Here is a 20,218-nt window from a genome sequence, read left to right on the forward strand (position 1 = left end):
CTTGTGCCCCCTGCATTTTGACTCCAGAAAGATGAGCCATTACATTGATGCAGTACCTCAGGCCAACAAGACCCAGTGATCTGAATATATCCATATTGAATAAAAATCACTTCTCAAATATGTAGGATTGCTGACTGATGATTTCCTTAATGTGCACTCTTCTACACTACACACTATAGTATGCAGTTTACAAATAAGAAATATAAAGGAGAGAAATAATTTAATTATTAAATTAATTAGGTGCAACATAATTATGACAGCAGGTGCCTTCAGATCCCTTTGGTTGAAACAATATGCCAATGTGCCTTCTCTAAATAAAAAATATTTAAATGTTTTTTAAATTTTTACAAAATGATAAATAAAGAATGCAATTCAGATGTGTTTAATTATTATATTCAGTTATATGTACTATTATAATTGTAAAATACTTATTGACTTCAACGCACAATTAGCATAAGGTCAGCTGAAGCAGTCACAAGGCGTTCATTTTTAACTGTACAATACATTTGTCGTGACAATCTCTGACTTGTCTTTTGGATTCATGTGCACTGAGCTTCATTTGTTCTGCTGAATAGAGAAGGATCACAACAGAAGAAAGGAAGGAAGAGGGACAGTGTTTAACCTAGAATGCTGTATTTTGTCAGCCCATGTCAACTACAAAAAGTAAACGCTCTGGAAGTGGGTTTTGTTGGCTAGTTTGTAAAGTAATTAATTACAGGTTCAGTCCTGCCTGTCCACATCACGCTTGTGATGATTAATTGCAGCCCTTTACAAGATACAACCGAGAGATCAGGAGCCCACATTAGCCAGTGTTTGAAAATGATCAAAGCTGAGCAAACTTATTCATTTCCCTTCAGTGAGCAACAAAGGCGCATCTGCAGCTGAAGTCATTCCGCATGCAAGTAACTCATAGTACACAGATGCCGGCCCCTAGATTTAATGTCATTGCGTATTTCCTTTTAGAGCCCAGGGCGTCTTCTTTTGTGTTCTTTATCATTTCTTTCTTCTGGAAAAAAACAATGAGATTACTCATAAGATTAAAACAAGAAACTATTCAGTGGCTGGGTAATTGTTTGAGACAGGTAACATTGTGTTTGTTCGCATGTTAGCATCCTTACTATGTGCAGATTATTATAAATTCTTTAGTTCCAGCTAAACCTATTCACTTACTCTGAGCAGGTTTTCTCCTAAAAATTACATCTTCAATTGTTTTTGTGAAAGTTCTCCCAGTGAAAGTGAGTCATTGTGAGTCTTCGACAGTAAAGTTATTGTGCTTTGTTCCAGAGTGTATTCAACCGTGAACAGCAGAAGCCTAAAGATCCATTAAATAGCAAAGTGACGGTGCCTTCTTTTCTCTAAAGCACAAAGCATTTAGATATTGAAGGAGTATTTGTTCCAGTCATACCAGACATGATCAATATTACATTACCTCAGAACACAGGCAGAGCTGCGCAAGTGCAAGTTGTAGAACAGTACAACCTTTGCTGCAAGATGGAAATTGATGCAAAATGGCCTGAAATTATTTCTGACATACTGAAACTATATTATCAACATTGTTGTTGTCTTTAATCAGGTCAGAATCATTCACTGTAATCATCAGTGGTTGATAAAACTTTTAAAGATTTGTTTTTTTTTAAACATTCACTTTTATGATTCACTCTTTTGTGTGTGATTCAGTGTCCTGATCAGTAAAAAGTATAGATATGAGAACACTTTGCACTTAATTAACATACTTATAAATAATAATATAAAAATATATAAATATCATGAACACTAAATTTAATATATTAAATACATTTGTTATATATCATTTTTATAATATTAAATTATAATATTAAAAATAAAGAGAAAAATACTATATAGATCCCCCCCATGTATATGTAAGGGATAATACATGCAGCCGGTTGTTATCGCAGAAGAAAGCCTGGCAGGCTTATCAGCTCGCGTCGGGCTGTTGTATAAGACTGAAGGGCTTTATTTTGAGATAACAACTGGCTGGATGTACATTATCCCACTTATTACATGGTTGCTTCCCACAAAAGTAAATAATTAGACATGAAACATTGATAAGCGACAGCGGAGTGCTACATTAAGCATATCATTACTAATGGTCAAGATGACTCGTAGTACCCGGATGAGCCTGTGTTATTATCGGGAAATAATAAAACACCTCAGAATGTCATGATTGACCAATCAGAATCAAGTATTCCAGAGAACCATGTAATAAATATAGATATATTTAAAGAACATGGATGAATCTATACAGTATTTAATCATATTATATTTATTCAGATGACTGTGGAAAAGTACGTAAAAACAATGCCAGCGAGAATGCAAGCTGTTATCAAGGCCAAAGTTATTTCATTGTTTCAGTTTGTTTTTTGCTTAATAAACAACAATAATTCTTTTAGTTTTAAACTAGTTTTTTGACAGATTCCTAAAGTATTTCGATTTTCTCTTAATTAAGACAGGTGGTCTAATAAAATTATTAAAGGGATAGCTCACCCAAAAATGAAAACTCTGTCATCAATTATTTGGTGCTCCACAGCATAAGGGATGAGGAGGAGAAGAATTGTTGCATGAAGTCGTTTTTTTATGTTTTCTTTGCGCACAAAAAGTATTCTCGTAGCTTCGTAAAATTATGGTTGAACCCCTGATGTCACATGGACTATTTTACCGATGTCCTTGCTATGTTTCTGGGTCTGGAAACATTGCAGTTGTGTTTCTGTCTATGGAGGATCTGAAAGCTCTCAGATCTCAATAAAAATATCTTAATTTGTGTTCCGAAGATGAACGAAGGTGAGTAATTAATGGCAGAATTTTCATTTTTGGGTGAACTATCCCTTTAAGCACATACAGTGCTTAACAAATTTATTCACTGTAATTGGGCATCTGAATAAAAAGCTGAAAAGAATAATAATCTGCCTTTCTTGTACAACAGTAAATTCATGGATAACAACATGCATTAGAAACACTGCTGTGACTAAAGAGTTTACACATACTGGTGGATTAACCATTACAGAAACATAAAAAGTGATTTTGGTAATCATCAATAATGTCAGTTTAGGCACAAACTTTACATTGGGTGGTGGTGGTCAAATAAATTTGTTAAGCTCTGTATATCTCACATACTTATACAGATACTGTAATCCTGCATATTTAACTAAAACCATGGATGGATGGAAAAAACAGACGCAAAACTAAGAAAAACAGATGAATCCCTCTTACATTTCTCAACACTGTCCGTGACAGAGCATCTCCATTGCGCACACACAATGCCTCATTTCTGCTGATAGCAAAACTGCTTTTTTGACTCATGTAATATTGCTGGGTCACGGCCCCTGCTTCACACGTGTTCAGGCTGAAGACTCAAGGCCTGAGCGCTATTACAGCATGTACCAATCATCACTTGAAATTACCAGAGCTGTCAGTCAGCTCCCAACCCCCCCGCTTTGTGAACTTTCGAGGTGTCTGCAACATTCACCTGGAGCACGGACTTCGGAAACATACCGCAACAGATACAGTGATCATATAAAGTGGCAGAAAGAGCCTTTATTAGAAAAATGAAACTTTGACTTATATACATGTTTTTACATCTTGTAACCCAGCACACGTCCTGCAACCACATCGTATTGACATTTCACAAGTCACATATCAGACCTGTTCCTTTAATATGATCTACATATACATAAAAAAGCAGAGAATGAAAAAAAAATCCTGAACACAATACTTTGTTACAAATGAAATGTACTTTAGAGTGAACAGGAGATATGTTCAAACCGCCCGACTGAATTAGTACTTTCTCATGCAATTTGCCAATAGCAGAAATGATTTCATTTATGCAAGTTTGTGTCAGCTTTATGTAAGCGATTACTTTCAACTTACATTAAAAAGTTCTTAAGACATTTCAGTACGCACGCAAGTGATAATGCTTCATTATAAAAGAACATTTAGGCAGCAGGTCACATGGTTTCAGTGATAAATAGGTTATAGTCACATGAAAATCCCCACCTGCCCTAGTATAAAACACTGTTCTAAAATAATTTCTACTTTTAACCACAGAAAATATGAATGCAAAGCTCACAAGAGTGATTAGTTCAACAGGAAACACAAGTGATTCTTTTCAAACAAATGTTTCTTTCCATTGTGAGTCCACTACGATCAAACTCGTAATTTTTTCAGGGAAGGCAGCGTTCTTTTATCCTTTATTAAGTGCAAGTATTCCAGCAGCTCTGTGCTCAAACTCAAACAAGCAAACAAAGAATTCAAAAAGTTACTTTATACTTCCTTTAGGGTCGGTGCTCACTAAATCACAGTCTGTCCTGTATTTTGATTCCCAATTAAAACAATCGAGCATTTAAAATATCCATCACTGGAAATGCATTACAGAAATCAAGAGCGCCATTTGGTTTTAAAACTCAAGGTGATGAATAATCCTCATATTTTAGTCATGCGATGATAAAAATGTCATTGCTAAAAGAGGCGCATGACTGACAGTTTTTGTGTTGATTTCAAGCTGCCGTTTTTGCCCCTGCAAACGCCTTCCTGAGGGTTATAAAGCGGCCTGAGAACGAAAGGGAGCGAGCTGCAATCGACACAGTTACGCATGAGGACTCTCGCTCCTGTCTTTAGCCACCTGCCCCTTCTCACCGTGCCTTGTGTGGCTCTGGCAGATGTAATTTGAGCTGAGGTGATTTCTCCTTGAAACTACCTCGATGGGAACACAGCCAATGATGCGGTGACAGTACAACAGCTTGCCTGGCAGCCAAAAGGGCGTGTGGTTCTTACTACGCTGAACTTGGCAAAATATCAGTTTGGGAAAGAATGGATTTTAAATGGTGGATGCAGAAATGACTTGGAAGGAGATCCGTTGTCATGTTAAGTAACATCTCACATCCCTGCTTCCATGCTTCGCTTTTGATATTCTGCCCTGCTCGGTCATAAAATTTGCCTCAAAGGAAAAGAAAATTGGTTCTGTATGTATCTGTTAGTCTAATGGTTTTTTATAAAAGACAAACTCGTGGTGATGGAGGCATCTCTGTTATCTGAAAAGACTTTTAAAGTGTAAATATCCAGCATACGGACTGCGCGCCATTAGCCACTGATCCAAAAACTCCCTCTCTTCACGATCCACAGATAAACGTACAAAAACACACACCTCTGCAGAAAGAAGCGGAGCGAAACAAACGTGACGGACGAAACGGATTAACCCTTAACTGGCGTTTAAGGTGTAATTGAGAAAGTACTAATTTTTTTCTGTGACTTAAAAAATCTTTGCTTACTGACTTTTAAAAACTGAACTACGGTACTTTACCTAGTCTACCTCGTCTTATGGAAATAATCGGCATCTGAGCTACGTTAAATTTACATTTGTGTACTATTCTATGAGAGGTAAATAAAAACCAAAAATATAATATATTAGATTTTTTATAAACTACGGATGGCTTTTGCATAGCCAAAAACTGCTACATAAAATAATCCCACACAGTTCCCAAACTGCATCCAGTTGCAATCAATACCTGACCTGCGCTGTTCCACCCGACCTCCTCCAATAACCTTCCACAAATACAGAACGATGAAGTAAAAAGTACATTTTGGTTTTCAAGATGTTTCTGTGTAAAACTCCCAGAAGTTTGGTGGCCTAAACAACACACTATAGTGGCCACAGAGCTTTGGTTCATGAGCAGGATGGATTCGTACCCTGCAGTCTCATGACGGCCCTTGTCTGTGAACCAAAGAGGCCAGTTTTCCTCACATCGATCTGTAGGCATGCGTGATCCAAGCTCACCTTCAAGTGGACTGACAGTGTTTACTTAGAAAAAATCTGCCGCAATAGCTGTAGTCCCAACCCCCTCCCCAGCCTCAAATGCTCAAGCTTAAAAAACTGCAGGGCTACAATCCCTGATAACAAACTGCTTGGAGACTTTGAAATCTCGTAAGGGGACATTTCGATGCAGACGTTGTGAGTGATGTCAGTTTCTCGAACGTACGCTACAGAAAACGAGTGCTACTGTACAGACTTGTGAAACCCACACAAAAAATATTGTTTACTCTGTATCTTCGTAACTTTCATGAATTATTTGAGTATGAATTTACAAGCAATTTACAAGAGTCATATATTCAAAATAGTTGCTAAGTCTTTGAGGAATTAAAAACAAAGCTATATTCTTACAGCAAACTATAGATAATAGAGAAAATCAAGAAGACGTCATATCTTTGGAGGGATAGCAGACCCGAAAAAATGACTATAGGTGACAGTTAAGATACAGAAAGCGCAGCTGGTGATGTTTTCACCTGCCAATCGAGGAAGAGCAAGGATATTCACCTCGCCTCATAAAGGATACGAAATCAATGCAGATGTGGCTCTGTGTTTAATACTAGAGGTTATTTCCCCAAAACAGCAGCTCTGCAATATAAATGATTATTTCTTTCCATATATATATACATATATATGCTATATTTGCACCCTGTTACAAACAATTTGTGATCATAACATCATAACAAAAACATAGGAAGAGTTACAATTGAGTTGCATGCCATTATTATAATTTATGTTCATGTAATCAAAATACATTTTCCTTAAAGACTGGGGTTATTACAAGGGTGAAAAAATAACTGAAAAACAAGTTGCAAAGAGTAAAAACTATGTATGGCATATCTGATTACAAGACCTTGATATTTTGCATGTGCATATGCACATTAGCTTCTTAAAGCAGCACTTCATATGATGAATGTGTTCATGATTATGACAGTGATGACATATTCAAGATAAGTGTACAGTGAATTATGTCACATTATTGGGGAAGTTCAAAGAAACCAAGTCTGATATGAGAGCGGAAGCTGCTAGAGCAGTCGTACAACATGTCGATACACATCCTGTGTTCCAACAAATGTTGGAGTCGTAAACATAAAGCTCATTTCAAAGATGGCTGAAAGATCCTCTCTCTAAACGCAACTGCAATGGAAGTCCTCGGACAACCATAGCGGAGTGGAGGAAAACATGCCCAAATGCAATGTGAATGTGCCTTTAGGTGGTGTAGAGAAAACTTTACACAAAATGACACAGAACCATCCTGAGGTATTTGATCTAATACACGATTTGGCTATGTGTTCTGATTCACATTGCATGGAGTTCATTGAGTGTGTCTGTACAGTATAAAGTTTAGCAATAGGTCTGCAGAACAAAGGTCTTGCGTGGTAGTCCTCAATGTGAATAGCGTGTTGATCGTGTTACGGACAGAAAACCAATGGTTTTCTGTGACAGAAAACCAATGCTCTAGTTGAGACTTCAAGCTTCACACGTGGCCCTCGTTACACTTACTGAGTGGTTCGCAACAGCGAAGCGAGGCTCCGCCAAACTACAGTAAACAACAGTCTTTGAGAGGTGATGCTCTGATTTGGTTTCACAGTGTACAGTGACGGGATGGAATTATCGAACGAAATAAATGCAAGACAAACTTCCATCGCAAAAACTTCCCCACAATCTGGAAATGAAGGATCGACACAATATTCCCAGTCAAACAACCTACATACAGGTCATGTTTTCATTGCACAGATGACCACCTCAGCTGTCGAACAAAATCACCTTAATGTAAATATATCTTCAACCGAAATAAGACAAGAAATAAACACACATGCAAAAGAAATCTATTCCTGACAGTAATATAGAAGTTCTGTTTATAAAGCAGAGGTGAGCGGTTAACTAATGATTATTGTGCTACCAAATAAGATAAGACGAAGAGTCTAAATTCTAAATAGGGATTAGAATGCCAAAAATCCCAAGTCTATAGTAATAAAAGCAAAAATGCAATTGCTGAGTGCCATGGATGAAATACCCTTGCTTGCCTTAAGATCAGGAACTATTCCAGCCACAGTCCATCAGATACATATACGCTCTTGTCACATGCAACGTGGGGCCAAATACCTGAAACCCCACCCTAGGATCTGCTTTAGCCCACTGCAGCTTCAGGTCGGACTTGAAGCGGCACATCTGTCCTAGCACTCAGCGTTTCGAGTACACACTAGCGCTAGGCCAAGTGTTGGGGATAATGAACAACTTCCATGCCAGATCACATTTTATTGGCTTACACTTGACTGATTCTCTTTCTAGAGATACCTGCCCAGAAGGCATCTTAAAATGCTGAAAACCTCTGGAAAGCGCTCGTATAAGAGGAGCGATATCTCGGGTACTTTGTAGATGTAGGTGACTGTGGCATTCTAAGTGAGTAAATATTTTCAACTACACAAAAAAGAATTAAACATCTGACTCGAGACTAGGTATTTTCTTATACACTCGTCTATTGCTAAACTGCGAAGAGTTGAGAACCCGGGGAGCTGAGTATGCACTAGTCTTGTTGGCTACATAAGGCATTACATGCTCTGAAATGTACATGTCATTGGGTATTCGACCATCCCTGGAACAGTATGAAGTGGTGGACTTCACGGAGGACCTCAGATTGTTCTCATTCCTAGCTTTGATGGGAGCCAACAGTTTGTAAATATCCGAGGAGCTCCTGCCGTGGACCAGGCGAGTGTCATCCCGTATAGATTGCATGAAGGGGTTGTCCGAGGGGTGATCGGGGTAAAGTGACTTACTACGCTTGCTTTCCTCCAGGTTTCGGTTAAAGAGCATGGACCTGCTGCCGAATAGTTTGTCAGCCTTGATGTTAAACATATTTGCATAAGGGCTGTCCTCCAGGAAGCGGTCCTTCTCCTTTAGGCTGACGCTACGCGCCGGGCGGTTCAGGTCAATTTCTTTGGGCTTCTCAAGCATGATATTGTCAAAGGAGTGCTGACGGCTGAGCCTCAGTCTGTTCCTCCTCTGCACATGTGGCCCATCTGTCTGAGGCCAGTAGTGGCTAAAAATGTCATCGTGGTGCATGCCAGGGCTCATCATGGCCTCCTGCAGCATCTGGTCCTCACTGATGTCATACAGGTTGCCCATGTGGAGGCACGCCTCGCACCGGTTATACGGCGAGCGTAGGCCGGCGTACAGCCCCGTGCTGTAGTTGGTCACCTTCGAAAGACAGCTCCTGCAGTGAGTCTGTTTGAGCCGGTCGTTGCTTTCGTTAGGACTGAGGTTCTTCTCTTTCACACTGTAGTGTTTGTTGTAGACGTCGTCTGGCAGAAGGTCCGATTCGCCTTGATGGAGGGGGCTGCTGTTGAGATGGATGATGGGCTGGTCGCATTTCCTGTAATTGTCGTTGTGGTCTGAGTAAATTTCGCCGAAATCCAAATCGTCAGTTGTCAGGCTTCTGCCTTCCCTGTAGTGCTGTGGCTCTGAGTGCAGACTCAGCTCCCGGTCAGAGTCTATGGTGTAGATTTTGTCCCGGCCCGTTCCGCCCTGCTTATTTTTTAAGTAGGACAGCTCTACTTCGCTGCAATCCCTAGGGTATTTTGACGTCATCGATCTTTTTTTTAAGTTATCTTTGGGCTTCAGGTGCTTGTTATTGTCTGGATCTTTGTAGGAGGTGGCCCTGCTTGAGCAGTCAGAGATATCCGAGTGTGCCGTGTCCTCTGGCAGGTACCTCTGACTCTTCATAGACAAACGGGGGTCTAGGGTATCAGGCCCCTGAGTTTGACGCAAAGTATCCACAGATTTCTTCCACAGAGCTCGGGGTTTTGCATTGGTCTGGGCTGTGTCTGCACTCACCGCCACCTCTACGGAATTAGGGTTTGATTCATTGAGGGTGAGGGGATGCTGACCTTGGAAGATGTAGTTGTTCAGATGGTCCTTGTGGCGGTTGGCCAGATATGCCTGCAAGTCGCTGGAGTCTCCATAGATGTCCTTTTGGGCATAGCTACGGTTGTCAGTGTAGATGAAGTTCCCTTTTTCTGCCATCATGTCCATGATCATGGGGCTCGCCGAATGCATGAACTCACCGCCACGCTTAGGAGAGTTGATCCTGGAGCCGCTGAGGTTGGTCATATTAGTCATCTGCTTGGCGGACTTGATAAGCTTGAGCATGTTGGACTGTGGACTGAAGTCCAGGTCAGATGACTTTTTCTTCATGTCGATGTGAACGCCATGAATGCAACTCCATATACCCTATGGAAAAAAAGAGTGAATCAAGCTCAATATTCATACATTAACCATGATGTCTGTGACTTGCAAATGTACCCATCAGTGTGATCAAAGAGCACTTATGAAGTTATTAATTAGGGCATAGATAAAGCCTGTGACACGGATGCCGTCAAATGTAAAAATGAATTGCCAAGGGGGTTATTTTGAAAGGCACATTTCCTTTAAAAATGATCCCCTCCTCTTACTATCTCTGTGAATCTCTTTTTACAAGTAAACACTTACATAAGTTATGCTTGAGTTCTCCAACACCAGCATTTTATTACCTTAAAGATGCTAATCAGAAGCACCATATTTTCACACTGATAGCATGTACACAAACCCATCGGGGATCAAAACTAAACAAAGACATACGGAGCTTTTGGCTGTGCTAGAGATCATGCTGTCAAAACTGATGTGCTGTCATTTTAAGCTCCCTGGCCATGGAACGAGTGGTCGAAAATCTAATTTCTGACAAAATTTTTCTTTCAAACACTGCCCATGTCAGAATAAAGACTGAGCTCAAACACTAAGTGGATTACCACTGACACTCTCAGAAGTCAGTTATATTGTTATATTGGCTGTCCCTACTGTCAAGACTGAGGACGTCTTTTATGGCATGAAATTAAAATCAATAACTGTGAGGGCGATCCGATACAGAAAACACCAAAACTAGGGGTCTTCAGTGGGTTCACAACCTCTAGGTGGTCTACTGCGGTGCTATGGGGGGTCAGCCAATTAATGCTTAATCTAAAAAATTATTTGTCCCTCATTTCTTTATGCCTTTCGTTCCACTGTATATGCATATGATTACAGACCCAGCTTAGAATGCACTAAATACATTTTATGCATATAACAGGGAGTCCTCCCCTCATTTTCTCTCCAGATACGGATGATTGTATGAACGGAAGCCTTACCCTGCTGATGCCGAAGAGCAGGCCAGGTTTGCCCGAGCAGACGCCAGTGAAGCAGTATCTGAGTCTCCAATAGAACAGGTGCTCCCAGACAAAGGTAATGAGGCTGAGACCCATGGCGGTTGCCAGCATGTAGAACACTCCAGCCATGTTGTCCACATCCAGCTGGCTGCTCATTACCTCGTTCTTCTCATTGTGGCAGATCCCAGTCAGCCACTGAGCCTCCAACTCCTCCATCTCACCTGAGGAGAGACGCACACGCCCAGGCCCACGTCATCATTCAGCTCTGTCTCCCGTTTCATGTACACATCACTGGGCCGCACTGCTACCGTCCACAACATATCCTCCTGTTCCAGATCTCCCCGCGCGCTAACATGTCAAAGTGAGGATCAGTAAAATTATACACTCAAGTTTTAGCCATATGTTAGCACCATCTGAGACTTTTTTCTCTTTCTCTACAAGGTGCAGCTGCCAGGAGGATAATTCTGTCATTTTTCATGCTCGGCGTATAGCACTACTGTGAAGCACAGCATATAGTATGGAGAGAGAGAAATACTGAAGGAAGATCCTTGAACTAAAAGTTTGTTAAATAATTTAACAGATGGACATTGCTGCATGAACACAACACCTTCTAGTTCTGGCTTTAATACACTGCATAAAATCTCTTTAGGGTAGACATTTACATTTACATTTATTCATTAAACAGACACTTGTAAAGTGACTTACAAATAAGGAACAGACTTATTTTCAACATAGAGACAAGTGTCATTGACACATAAGGTGCCCATGTTTTCTTAGGGGTAAAAAATGCATAGACGTACTGTTTTTCACCTTTTTTTTTATATTTTCAAATATATTGTAAATAAAAATTTAATATTCTAATGTTAATATTGTGTAATTATACATTTAAGTTCTGAGTAATAACTACATGTACTTACTATATTGGGATGGTTATGATTAGGGTTTGGTTTAGGGTTACTTGCATGTAATTATGCATCATTTATTGTTACTATAATAGTAAGTACATGTAACACATGTAACAAGGGCACCGTAAAATAAAGTGTTACCAGTATTATAAATATTATTTTTGTGGCCATTCATAGAGCATGTTCAGACCATCCAGGCCATAATGGTGCATATGTATATAAACATACATATTTAATATATAGTATTTTAATATTATATATTAAATATATATGTATTATTAATATATATTTAATTTATAGGTACTCCATGGAAAGGTCAGTAGTGCTTGTACAACTGTGATTTCAGTGGGTTAATACATCGCTCAATTTGTTCTTTCTAACATGCACAGCATTCTGGACTGCTGCCAGGCACATGCAATAACTTACCATCTCCAATAATAGCCAAAATGGCCAGATCCACTGGGCGCTTCCAGGCTGACCCTTTCTGCAGGGCAATGCCGTAGCCAGTGGTAGCGAAGATGTAGCCACTGCCAATGGTCACTAGTTTACAGCCCTCATCCCTACCAGCCATGTAGTTCAGCACAGCTGCGTCATATATGAAGGCATCAAGTTTGCTGGTGAAAAGAAAGAGCACAGGCACTATTTAGATGGCAAATAGAGAGGGTAAATGTCATTCTCATGCCTTAACACCACTGCCATGTAACCAAAAGCCTCAAATGAATCATAACACATTTTAACTTTACAGCAATGATGCAGACGCAGAGTCACGAGTTTAGAGACAGCACTGGGTGTGATCACGCCAGAAGCAACAGAGAGAAATCAGAGCAATAAAAGCTATTTGATTGACTTCAGCCTAATGTTAAATTTTCAAGGGGTTGTCAAAATGGTATGGAGCCACTAAAGGGACATTTGCAAAAAAATAAAAATCAAGACTTTCGCATGCGCACGAGAAACCTTTCGAGCGAGAACGAGAAACTATCCCGTGCTCACGAGAAACTATTGCTTGTGCACGAGAAACTTTTTGCGAGCTCACGCGTTACAGTTTCCGGTTGCGCCATCTTACAAACAAGAAAACAAGAGCATGCATGCGCATGAATTAGCCTAATCGAGATCTATTTTGGCCTTCAATATGAAAATATTGTTTCTGTTCTTGCATTCGGACACAGATAAATCATCACTGAACGGCATAAGAACAGCTTTTTCCCCCAGGCTATATTCCACCTGAACAATACAAAGCCTAACATCTCAGGACTGTCCATCTGTACATAACTTCTCAAAACTTTTCATCTGTAAAATAGCACATAATTCTTTCTATTTTCTCTATGTTTTGTAGATAACCTCCTAAAACATTTGCACATTCATAATTCTATAATAATGGGTTCACAATAATGGGGCAGTCGTGGCCTAATGGATAGAGAGTTGGAATTCTAACCCGAAGGTCTTGGGTTCGAGTCTCAGGTCCAGCAGGGATTGTAGGTGGGGAGAGTGAATAACCAACACTCTCTCCACCCTCAATACCACGACTGAGGTGAGACCCTTGAGCAAGGCACCGAACCCCCAACTGCTCCCCGGGCGCTGCAGCATTGGCTGCCCACTGCTCCGGGTGTATGTTCACTACTGTGTGTACACTTGGATGGGTTAAATGCAGAGCACAAATTCTGAGTATGGGTTACCATACTTGGCCACACACTACTTCCCTTTTTTTCTATTTGATCTATTTTTTATTACCATATAATTATTATTTTTTAATGTATATATTCTGTTTATTATTAGTCTTATATTTCATTCTATTAGCTAACATTATATGCATGTCTGCACTCTCTCTGTACTTTCTCCACTGGATGTTCCTGTCACCAAGATGATTTTCTTGTGTTTTTGTGTGTGTAAACACACTTGACAATAAAGCTCTTTCTGATTCTGACAATTAAAAACGCATTTTGAGGTCTAGAAGCGATTGGTAGCTACAGTATAAAAGCTCAAATTTTGGATTTCGATATGGCAATAGCCTATTGTCCCACATAAAACTTTAAAAGCCAGTTTAATCGAAAGCGATTATTTATTTTTGATAATTATTACTTTACTTCAGTTAGATTTTAAATAACTGCTGTTAGTTTCGTTTTATTTTAGTTTTTATTTCTTTGACATTTCTTTGACATTTTTCTTTCTTTCTTTCCTTCTTTCTTTGCCTAAATGCCTTTATTTTCGTTAAATACAGTTCCTAATACAAACATATTTACCGTTTAAACATGTATACAATATTTCATTTAAACTGGTTTAACAAGCATTTTAGAAGTAAAATAAAAGATTTAATCTTTGCAAAATTTCAGAAAAAAAATTCAGAAAAAAAGTGTGATTAATTAGCTATTTTTTTAATCGACTGACTGCACCTTACACACAGAAAAATAGGGGTATCGTTTCTGTACCTAAAGGTGCATTTGCCACGAAAGTACCCTGTAAGGTACAGAATATAGTCCTTATGGTGACAACTGTGGACCTTTGTTTTAATTTAAAGGTACAAAATCAGTTCCGACAGCAAAAGGTACATAACTGTACTTTTAACAAGCTTGAGGTACAGGCAAATTATGCAGCAAATCACAGATCACAAAATTGTAATTTAAATAGAGTGTGTGTTTATTGAATAAAAAAGGCTACTGGTAAATCTCCATCTAATTCTTGGTCAGTATGACCAATTAAATTGTTGATATCAAGAATTAGCATTTGAACTAGTGAAAATGTAATTGTTAATATCAAGAATTCATATCCTGAGAAGGAATGAAAGTCAAAACGGCTTGCCATAATTGTTACTAGTAGAAATCTAATTCCTGATATCAAGAATTAACATTTTAACTAGTAAAAACTGAATTGTTGATATCAAGAATTCATATTCATTCAAAACGGCTTGCCATAGTTATTTGCTCCTCACGTTGTCTTGTTTAAAATTCATTCTAACAAATTGTTATCATGCTTTTGAGATCAATCTTCTCAGAGCAAAGGCAGTGAGGGGTGGTGTGATGACATTGGCAACAGGATGGCTGCAAAACTAATATGAGCCTAAAATGAAGCAAGTAGAATTCACATTAAACAAATTGATGGGCTTTTGTGTTGTACAAGATGTAATTTGTCACGTTATAAACATTTATATAAATACTTTGTTCTTCAGTTTTTATTTTTTGATGAATTGCTATTAATACAAATGCAGTGATGACCAGAAATGACCAGCAGCACAAACGTTAAGTCTTGATTGAAATTTAAACAATGATCAAGATATATAAGATATATAATAAAGATGTCTGGTAATTGCTAATGATAAGTTTGTAGTGGTTGAAAATTGTCTTATTATGATTCGTAAAAATTAGCTGTCCATAAATGTTGTTTAATTGTGAGCTGAATTTCTCTAATTTTGTGTTTTGTCTTCAGGCAAACTTCACATTTTCCAAATGTTCTGATGAAAACAAAACGATCGCACTGACTTAAATTTTGGATTATGTTAGAGCAGTTCGTGGAGTATTAGGCTGAATCAGTATTTCTCCGCAATCAGCAAAGATGCATCAAATCAGACAAAGTGGTTCAAAAAAGGATGTTTTGATCTTTTGGTGACATCAAATGGAGAAAGTACAGACATGCAGACATACATATAATGTAAGGTAATAGAATTAAATATAAGGCTAATAATAAACAGAATAGACAATACATTAAAAAATTAATAACTATATGATAATAAAAATATAGATCAAATAGAATTATGAATGTGCAAATGTTTTAGGAGGTTATGTAAAAAATATAGAGAAAATAGAAAGAATTATGAATGAGCTATTTTACAGATGAAAAGTTTTGAGAAGTTATGTACAGATGTGGTACAGAAGTCCTGAGATGTGTATCCACCTGTGTTCAGGTGGAATAAAGCTTGAGGGAAAAAGCTGTTCTTATGCCGATCAGTGATGATTTACGTGAAACGTTTCTCGTGCGCAATCTTCATTGTTTTATTTTTTGCAAATGTCCCTTTTGGGGCTCCGTAAAATTGTGTCTGCAAAAGGGAGCAAAAAATGTGAGATTTTTTTATTTTATTTACAAAATGCATTTCAATAGTAAGAAATAAAAAAGGGCACATACTTTACAGAATTGTTTGTTTATATAAGCCTACATCTTGCCATTTTTGTCTTTAATTTGCTCATGGGCAGTCGTGGCCTAATGGATAGAGAGTTGGACTTGTAACCCGAAGGTCGTGGTGGGGGGAGATAACCAACACACTCTCCACCCTCAATACCACGACTGTGGTGAGACCCTTGAGCAAGGCAACAAACCCCCAACTGCATACTTGGCCACATATTAAGTAGAAACACAATATGCACAATATTAACTATATAAATATATAAACTATATAAATAAATAATAATTTTAGTCCAGATGGTTTTTGATTTCAGTTGTCAATAACAAAACTGGAAAAAGACTGAAATGTAATATTATAAACACTGCACCTCTCCCATTATGGTCACAAGTGAAAAGAGAATCATGGGTCAAAGCACACAAAAAAAACATAAAAGAGCATTTATTTTCTTTAATTTTTTTCTTTTTCATGCTAAACTGTAGATACTGTAAAACCTCAGTTGTAACGTAAAGAAGTATGTGCTTCTTCATTAGACAGCCATCATATGACCAGCTCATGACAGAAAACTCCTACGATCTCTGAAATTTGTCTCAAACAGCAAAAACATGACAAAAATCGTGCACCCGACTTTAGACCCCACCTACAAACTGGCATTTGGAGCCACGGTGGGATGCTTGTCAAACTCGATCTCTCTGTTGGAAAAGCCTTTGTCTAAGACTCATTAGTCTGGTTGTCTGACATTTCAAGAATGTCAAATGTAACTCAGGAATCACGCTGACATCCAGTAGATTTGCTCAATGATTCTTTGTAACGGTGGATCTGCAGTATGTGTAGAGACATGCCAAACTGCGAGAAATTATACCATGCACTTCCAAAATCATCTACGCTGTATTAATATACTGTAAGGTAATTTAATATTGTGCATGTGCTGTACCCATCTGCTAATATACAAAGACACAGTCTTGCTGCAGTTCAGAGAGATAATGAATGCTGTTTTTATATCACTCATGCTGATCTACTGTGCTTCTTTTACTGTACCTCATGATACTCAGTATTATGGCAGTATTGCTTGTATTTCAATTATATGAATTATATTGTCTTAGTAACCACAAAAATTGTCAAGAAAAGAAAAAGGGCTATTTTTCTTCATTGATTTTATAATTGTATTAAACCCGAAACTGCAAAACTTCCTTGTGTTGTTAGAACTGAGGTTTTATTATTCTAGAGATCAGCATGATAAAAAAACACAATGACCCACAATCCTCCTTTAATTCGGCTATGATGATGGTGAAGGAGTTTATAAGAAATGTTGAGTTTATAATAAATTTCAGTCTGTTCCCAGTGTCGTTATTGTTAACTAGTTAATTATTAATTTACAACCCAAATTCCGGAAATGTTGGGATGTTTTTTAAATTTGAATAAAATGAAAACTAAAAGAATTTCAAATCACATGAGCCAATATTTTATTCACAATAGAACATAGATAACATAAATGTTTAAACTGATCAATTTTACAATTTTATGCACAAAATCAGTTCATTTCAAATTTGATGCCTGTTACAGGTCTCAAAATAGTTGGAACGGGGGCATGTTTACCATGGTGTAGCATCTCCTCTTCTTTTCAAAACAGTTTGAAGACGAATGGGCATCGAGGTTACGAGTTTCTGGAGATTTTGTGTTGGAATTTGGTCCCATTCTTTGACGTGTTTTTCATTTAATGATGCGCCAATGTTCTCTATAGGTGAAAAATCTGGACTAGCAGGTCAATTCAGCACCCGGACTCTTCTACTACGAAGCCATGCTGTTGTAATAGCGGCAGTATGTGGTTTTGCATTGTCCTGCTGAAATACACAAGGCCTTCTCTGAAATACACGTCATCTGGAGGGGAGCATATGTTGCTCTAAAACCTTTATATACCTTTCAGCATTCATTATGCCTTCCAAAACATGCAAGCTGCCCATACCGTATGCACTTATGCACCACCATACCATCAGAGATGCTGGCTTTTGAACTGTACGCTGATGACACGCTGGAAGGTCTCCCTCCTCTTTAGCCCGGAGGACACGGCGTCCATGATTTCCAACAAGAATGTCACATTTGGACTCGTCTGACCATTGAACACTTTTCCACTTTGAAACAGTCCATTTTAAATGAGCCTTGGCCCACAGGACACAACGGCGCTTCTGGACCATGTCCACATATGGCTTCCTTTTTGCATGATAGAGCTTTAGTTGGCATCTGCAGATGGCACGGCGGATTGTGTTTACCGACAGTGGTTTCTGGAAGTATTCTTGGGCCCATTTAGTAATGTCAATGACAGAATCATGTCGATGAGTGATGCATTGTCATCTGAGAGCCCGAAGACCACGGGCATTCAACAAAGGTCTTCGGCCTTGTCCCTTACGCGCAGAGATTTCTCCAGTTTCTCTAAATCTTTTGATGATGTTATGCCCTGTAGATGATGAGATTTGCAAAGCCTTTGCAATTTGATGTTGTGGAACGTTGTTTTTAATGTATTCCACAATCTTTTTACGCACTCTTTCACAGATTGGAGAGCCTCTGCCCATCTTTACTTCTGAGAGATTATGCCTCTCTAAGACATCCCTTTTATAGCTACTCATGTTACAGTCCTGAAGTCAATTAACTTAATTAGTTGCTAGATGTTCTTACAGCTGAATCTTTTTTTTTTTAAATCTCTTGCTTTTTCAGCCCTTTTTTGCCCACGTGCCAACTTTTTTGAGACCTGTAGCAGGCATCAAATTTGAAATGAGCTCATTTAGTGGATAAAAGTGTAAAAATTGCTCCGTTTAAACATTTGTTATGTTCTCTATGTTCTATTGGGAATAGAATATTGGCTCATGTGAGTTGAAAGTCTTTTAGTTTTCATTTTATTCAAATTTAAAAAACATCCCAACATTTCAGGAATTCGGGTTGTAAAAACATTAAAATGTACACTTAAAATGTGTTGAAGTACTTCAATTACCAACATTGAAGAACACTGAAATTTTAATAGAAATATGAAAAACTACAATTAATATAAATGACAAAGGCACATAACAAAAATTATTAATATTTGCAAAAAATGTAATAGGAAAATTTGAAATATAATGCTAAAATAACACAAAGTTCACCTCACACAAAGCTATTATAGGATTTCGTAGCTTGATGATGGTCTGGATACTCTTTTGTTTTTGTTTTTGTGTTTGTACTGTTTGTGTTACAAGTAAGAAAGAAAGCCATTCATAAATATGGAGCAACATAAAAATTAGTAAATAATAACAAAATCATACTTTTTTGGTGAACTACCCTTTTCTATAATAACTATGCCACTTTAAATAAGCACGGCCAGCATTTAGTGTGAGACAATTATATGCCAGCAAAAACTCATTCACTATTTCACCCATTCAGCTCAGACTGACCCGATAAACACAGAGAGGGAGGGTGTGCTATACATACCCAGTCTTCAAGCTGACCAGCGCGTCGACCACCCCAGACTGATGGTACTTCACCATGTACTGGTGCATGTCGGGGTAATTCTTACGGATATTCCTCTCTGTGCTGCCGTTAGGAACTGTTCCAAAGCGGAAAGGAGGGGAGTAGGAGTAGGGACTCTGAAACTGCAAAAGTTAAAAAAACAAAATAAACTATCAATAAAAACACAGCAGGAAATAAAACGCTTCCAAGGTAATAAATACAAACAATAAAAAACTTGAACATTGAGTTTTATCACTCACACTTTTAAAATTACTGCTTCTAATAAGAACCAAAAGTGTTTTACAACTCAAATCTTTTGTTTTTTTACAAATAACTTTTCATTCCCTAGCACTTTGGAGAAGTTAGGTACAGAAACCACATTGTACAATAACAATAAGAAATTTTATTGTACACTAAATGGAGTATTAAAGTAATGTTTGAGAGGAGTTTGTAATTCATCTTGTTTGTTAATCTAATTCTGTCATTCATAATGAAAGTATTTATGAACAGCTGCTTTCTTTTGAAAATTCAAGTTGTTTATTAGCTTCTTTGCTTCCACAAAGAACCTTTAACATCCATGGAACCTTTACATTGCACAAAAAGGTTCTTTATAGTGGGAAAAGTTTCTTTAGATTAAATGATTTTTACACTAAGAATAAAATGGTTCTTTTAAGAACTGTTCACTAAAAGGTTTTTTGGGAAAACCAGAATGCTTCTGTGGCATCGCAAAAAAAAAAAC

General features: G+C 38.1%; 1 protein-coding gene across 1 annotated transcript in view; it reads right to left on the reverse strand.

The window, feature by feature from the left end:
* Positions 1-8,254: 8,254 nt before the first annotated feature.
* Positions 8,255-20,218, reverse strand: part of LOC306868661 (glutamate receptor ionotropic, NMDA 2A-like) — a gene marked incomplete at both ends in the record, with an annotated part of 138,297 nt that continues 126,333 nt past the window's right edge. The window contains 4 exons of the mRNA XM_079414944.1: positions 8,255-10,048; positions 10,978-11,216; positions 12,327-12,514; positions 19,462-19,622. Of these exons, the coding sequence (XP_079271070.1) occupies positions 8,255-10,048; positions 10,978-11,216; positions 12,327-12,514; positions 19,462-19,622 (2,382 nt within the window). The remainder of the gene's footprint in view (positions 10,049-10,977; positions 11,217-12,326; positions 12,515-19,461; positions 19,623-20,218) is intronic.

This window comes from Barbus barbus (assembly GCF_936440315.1).
Source record: "Barbus barbus genome assembly, chromosome: 4".
Taxonomy (NCBI): domain Eukaryota; kingdom Metazoa; phylum Chordata; class Actinopteri; order Cypriniformes; family Cyprinidae; genus Barbus; species Barbus barbus.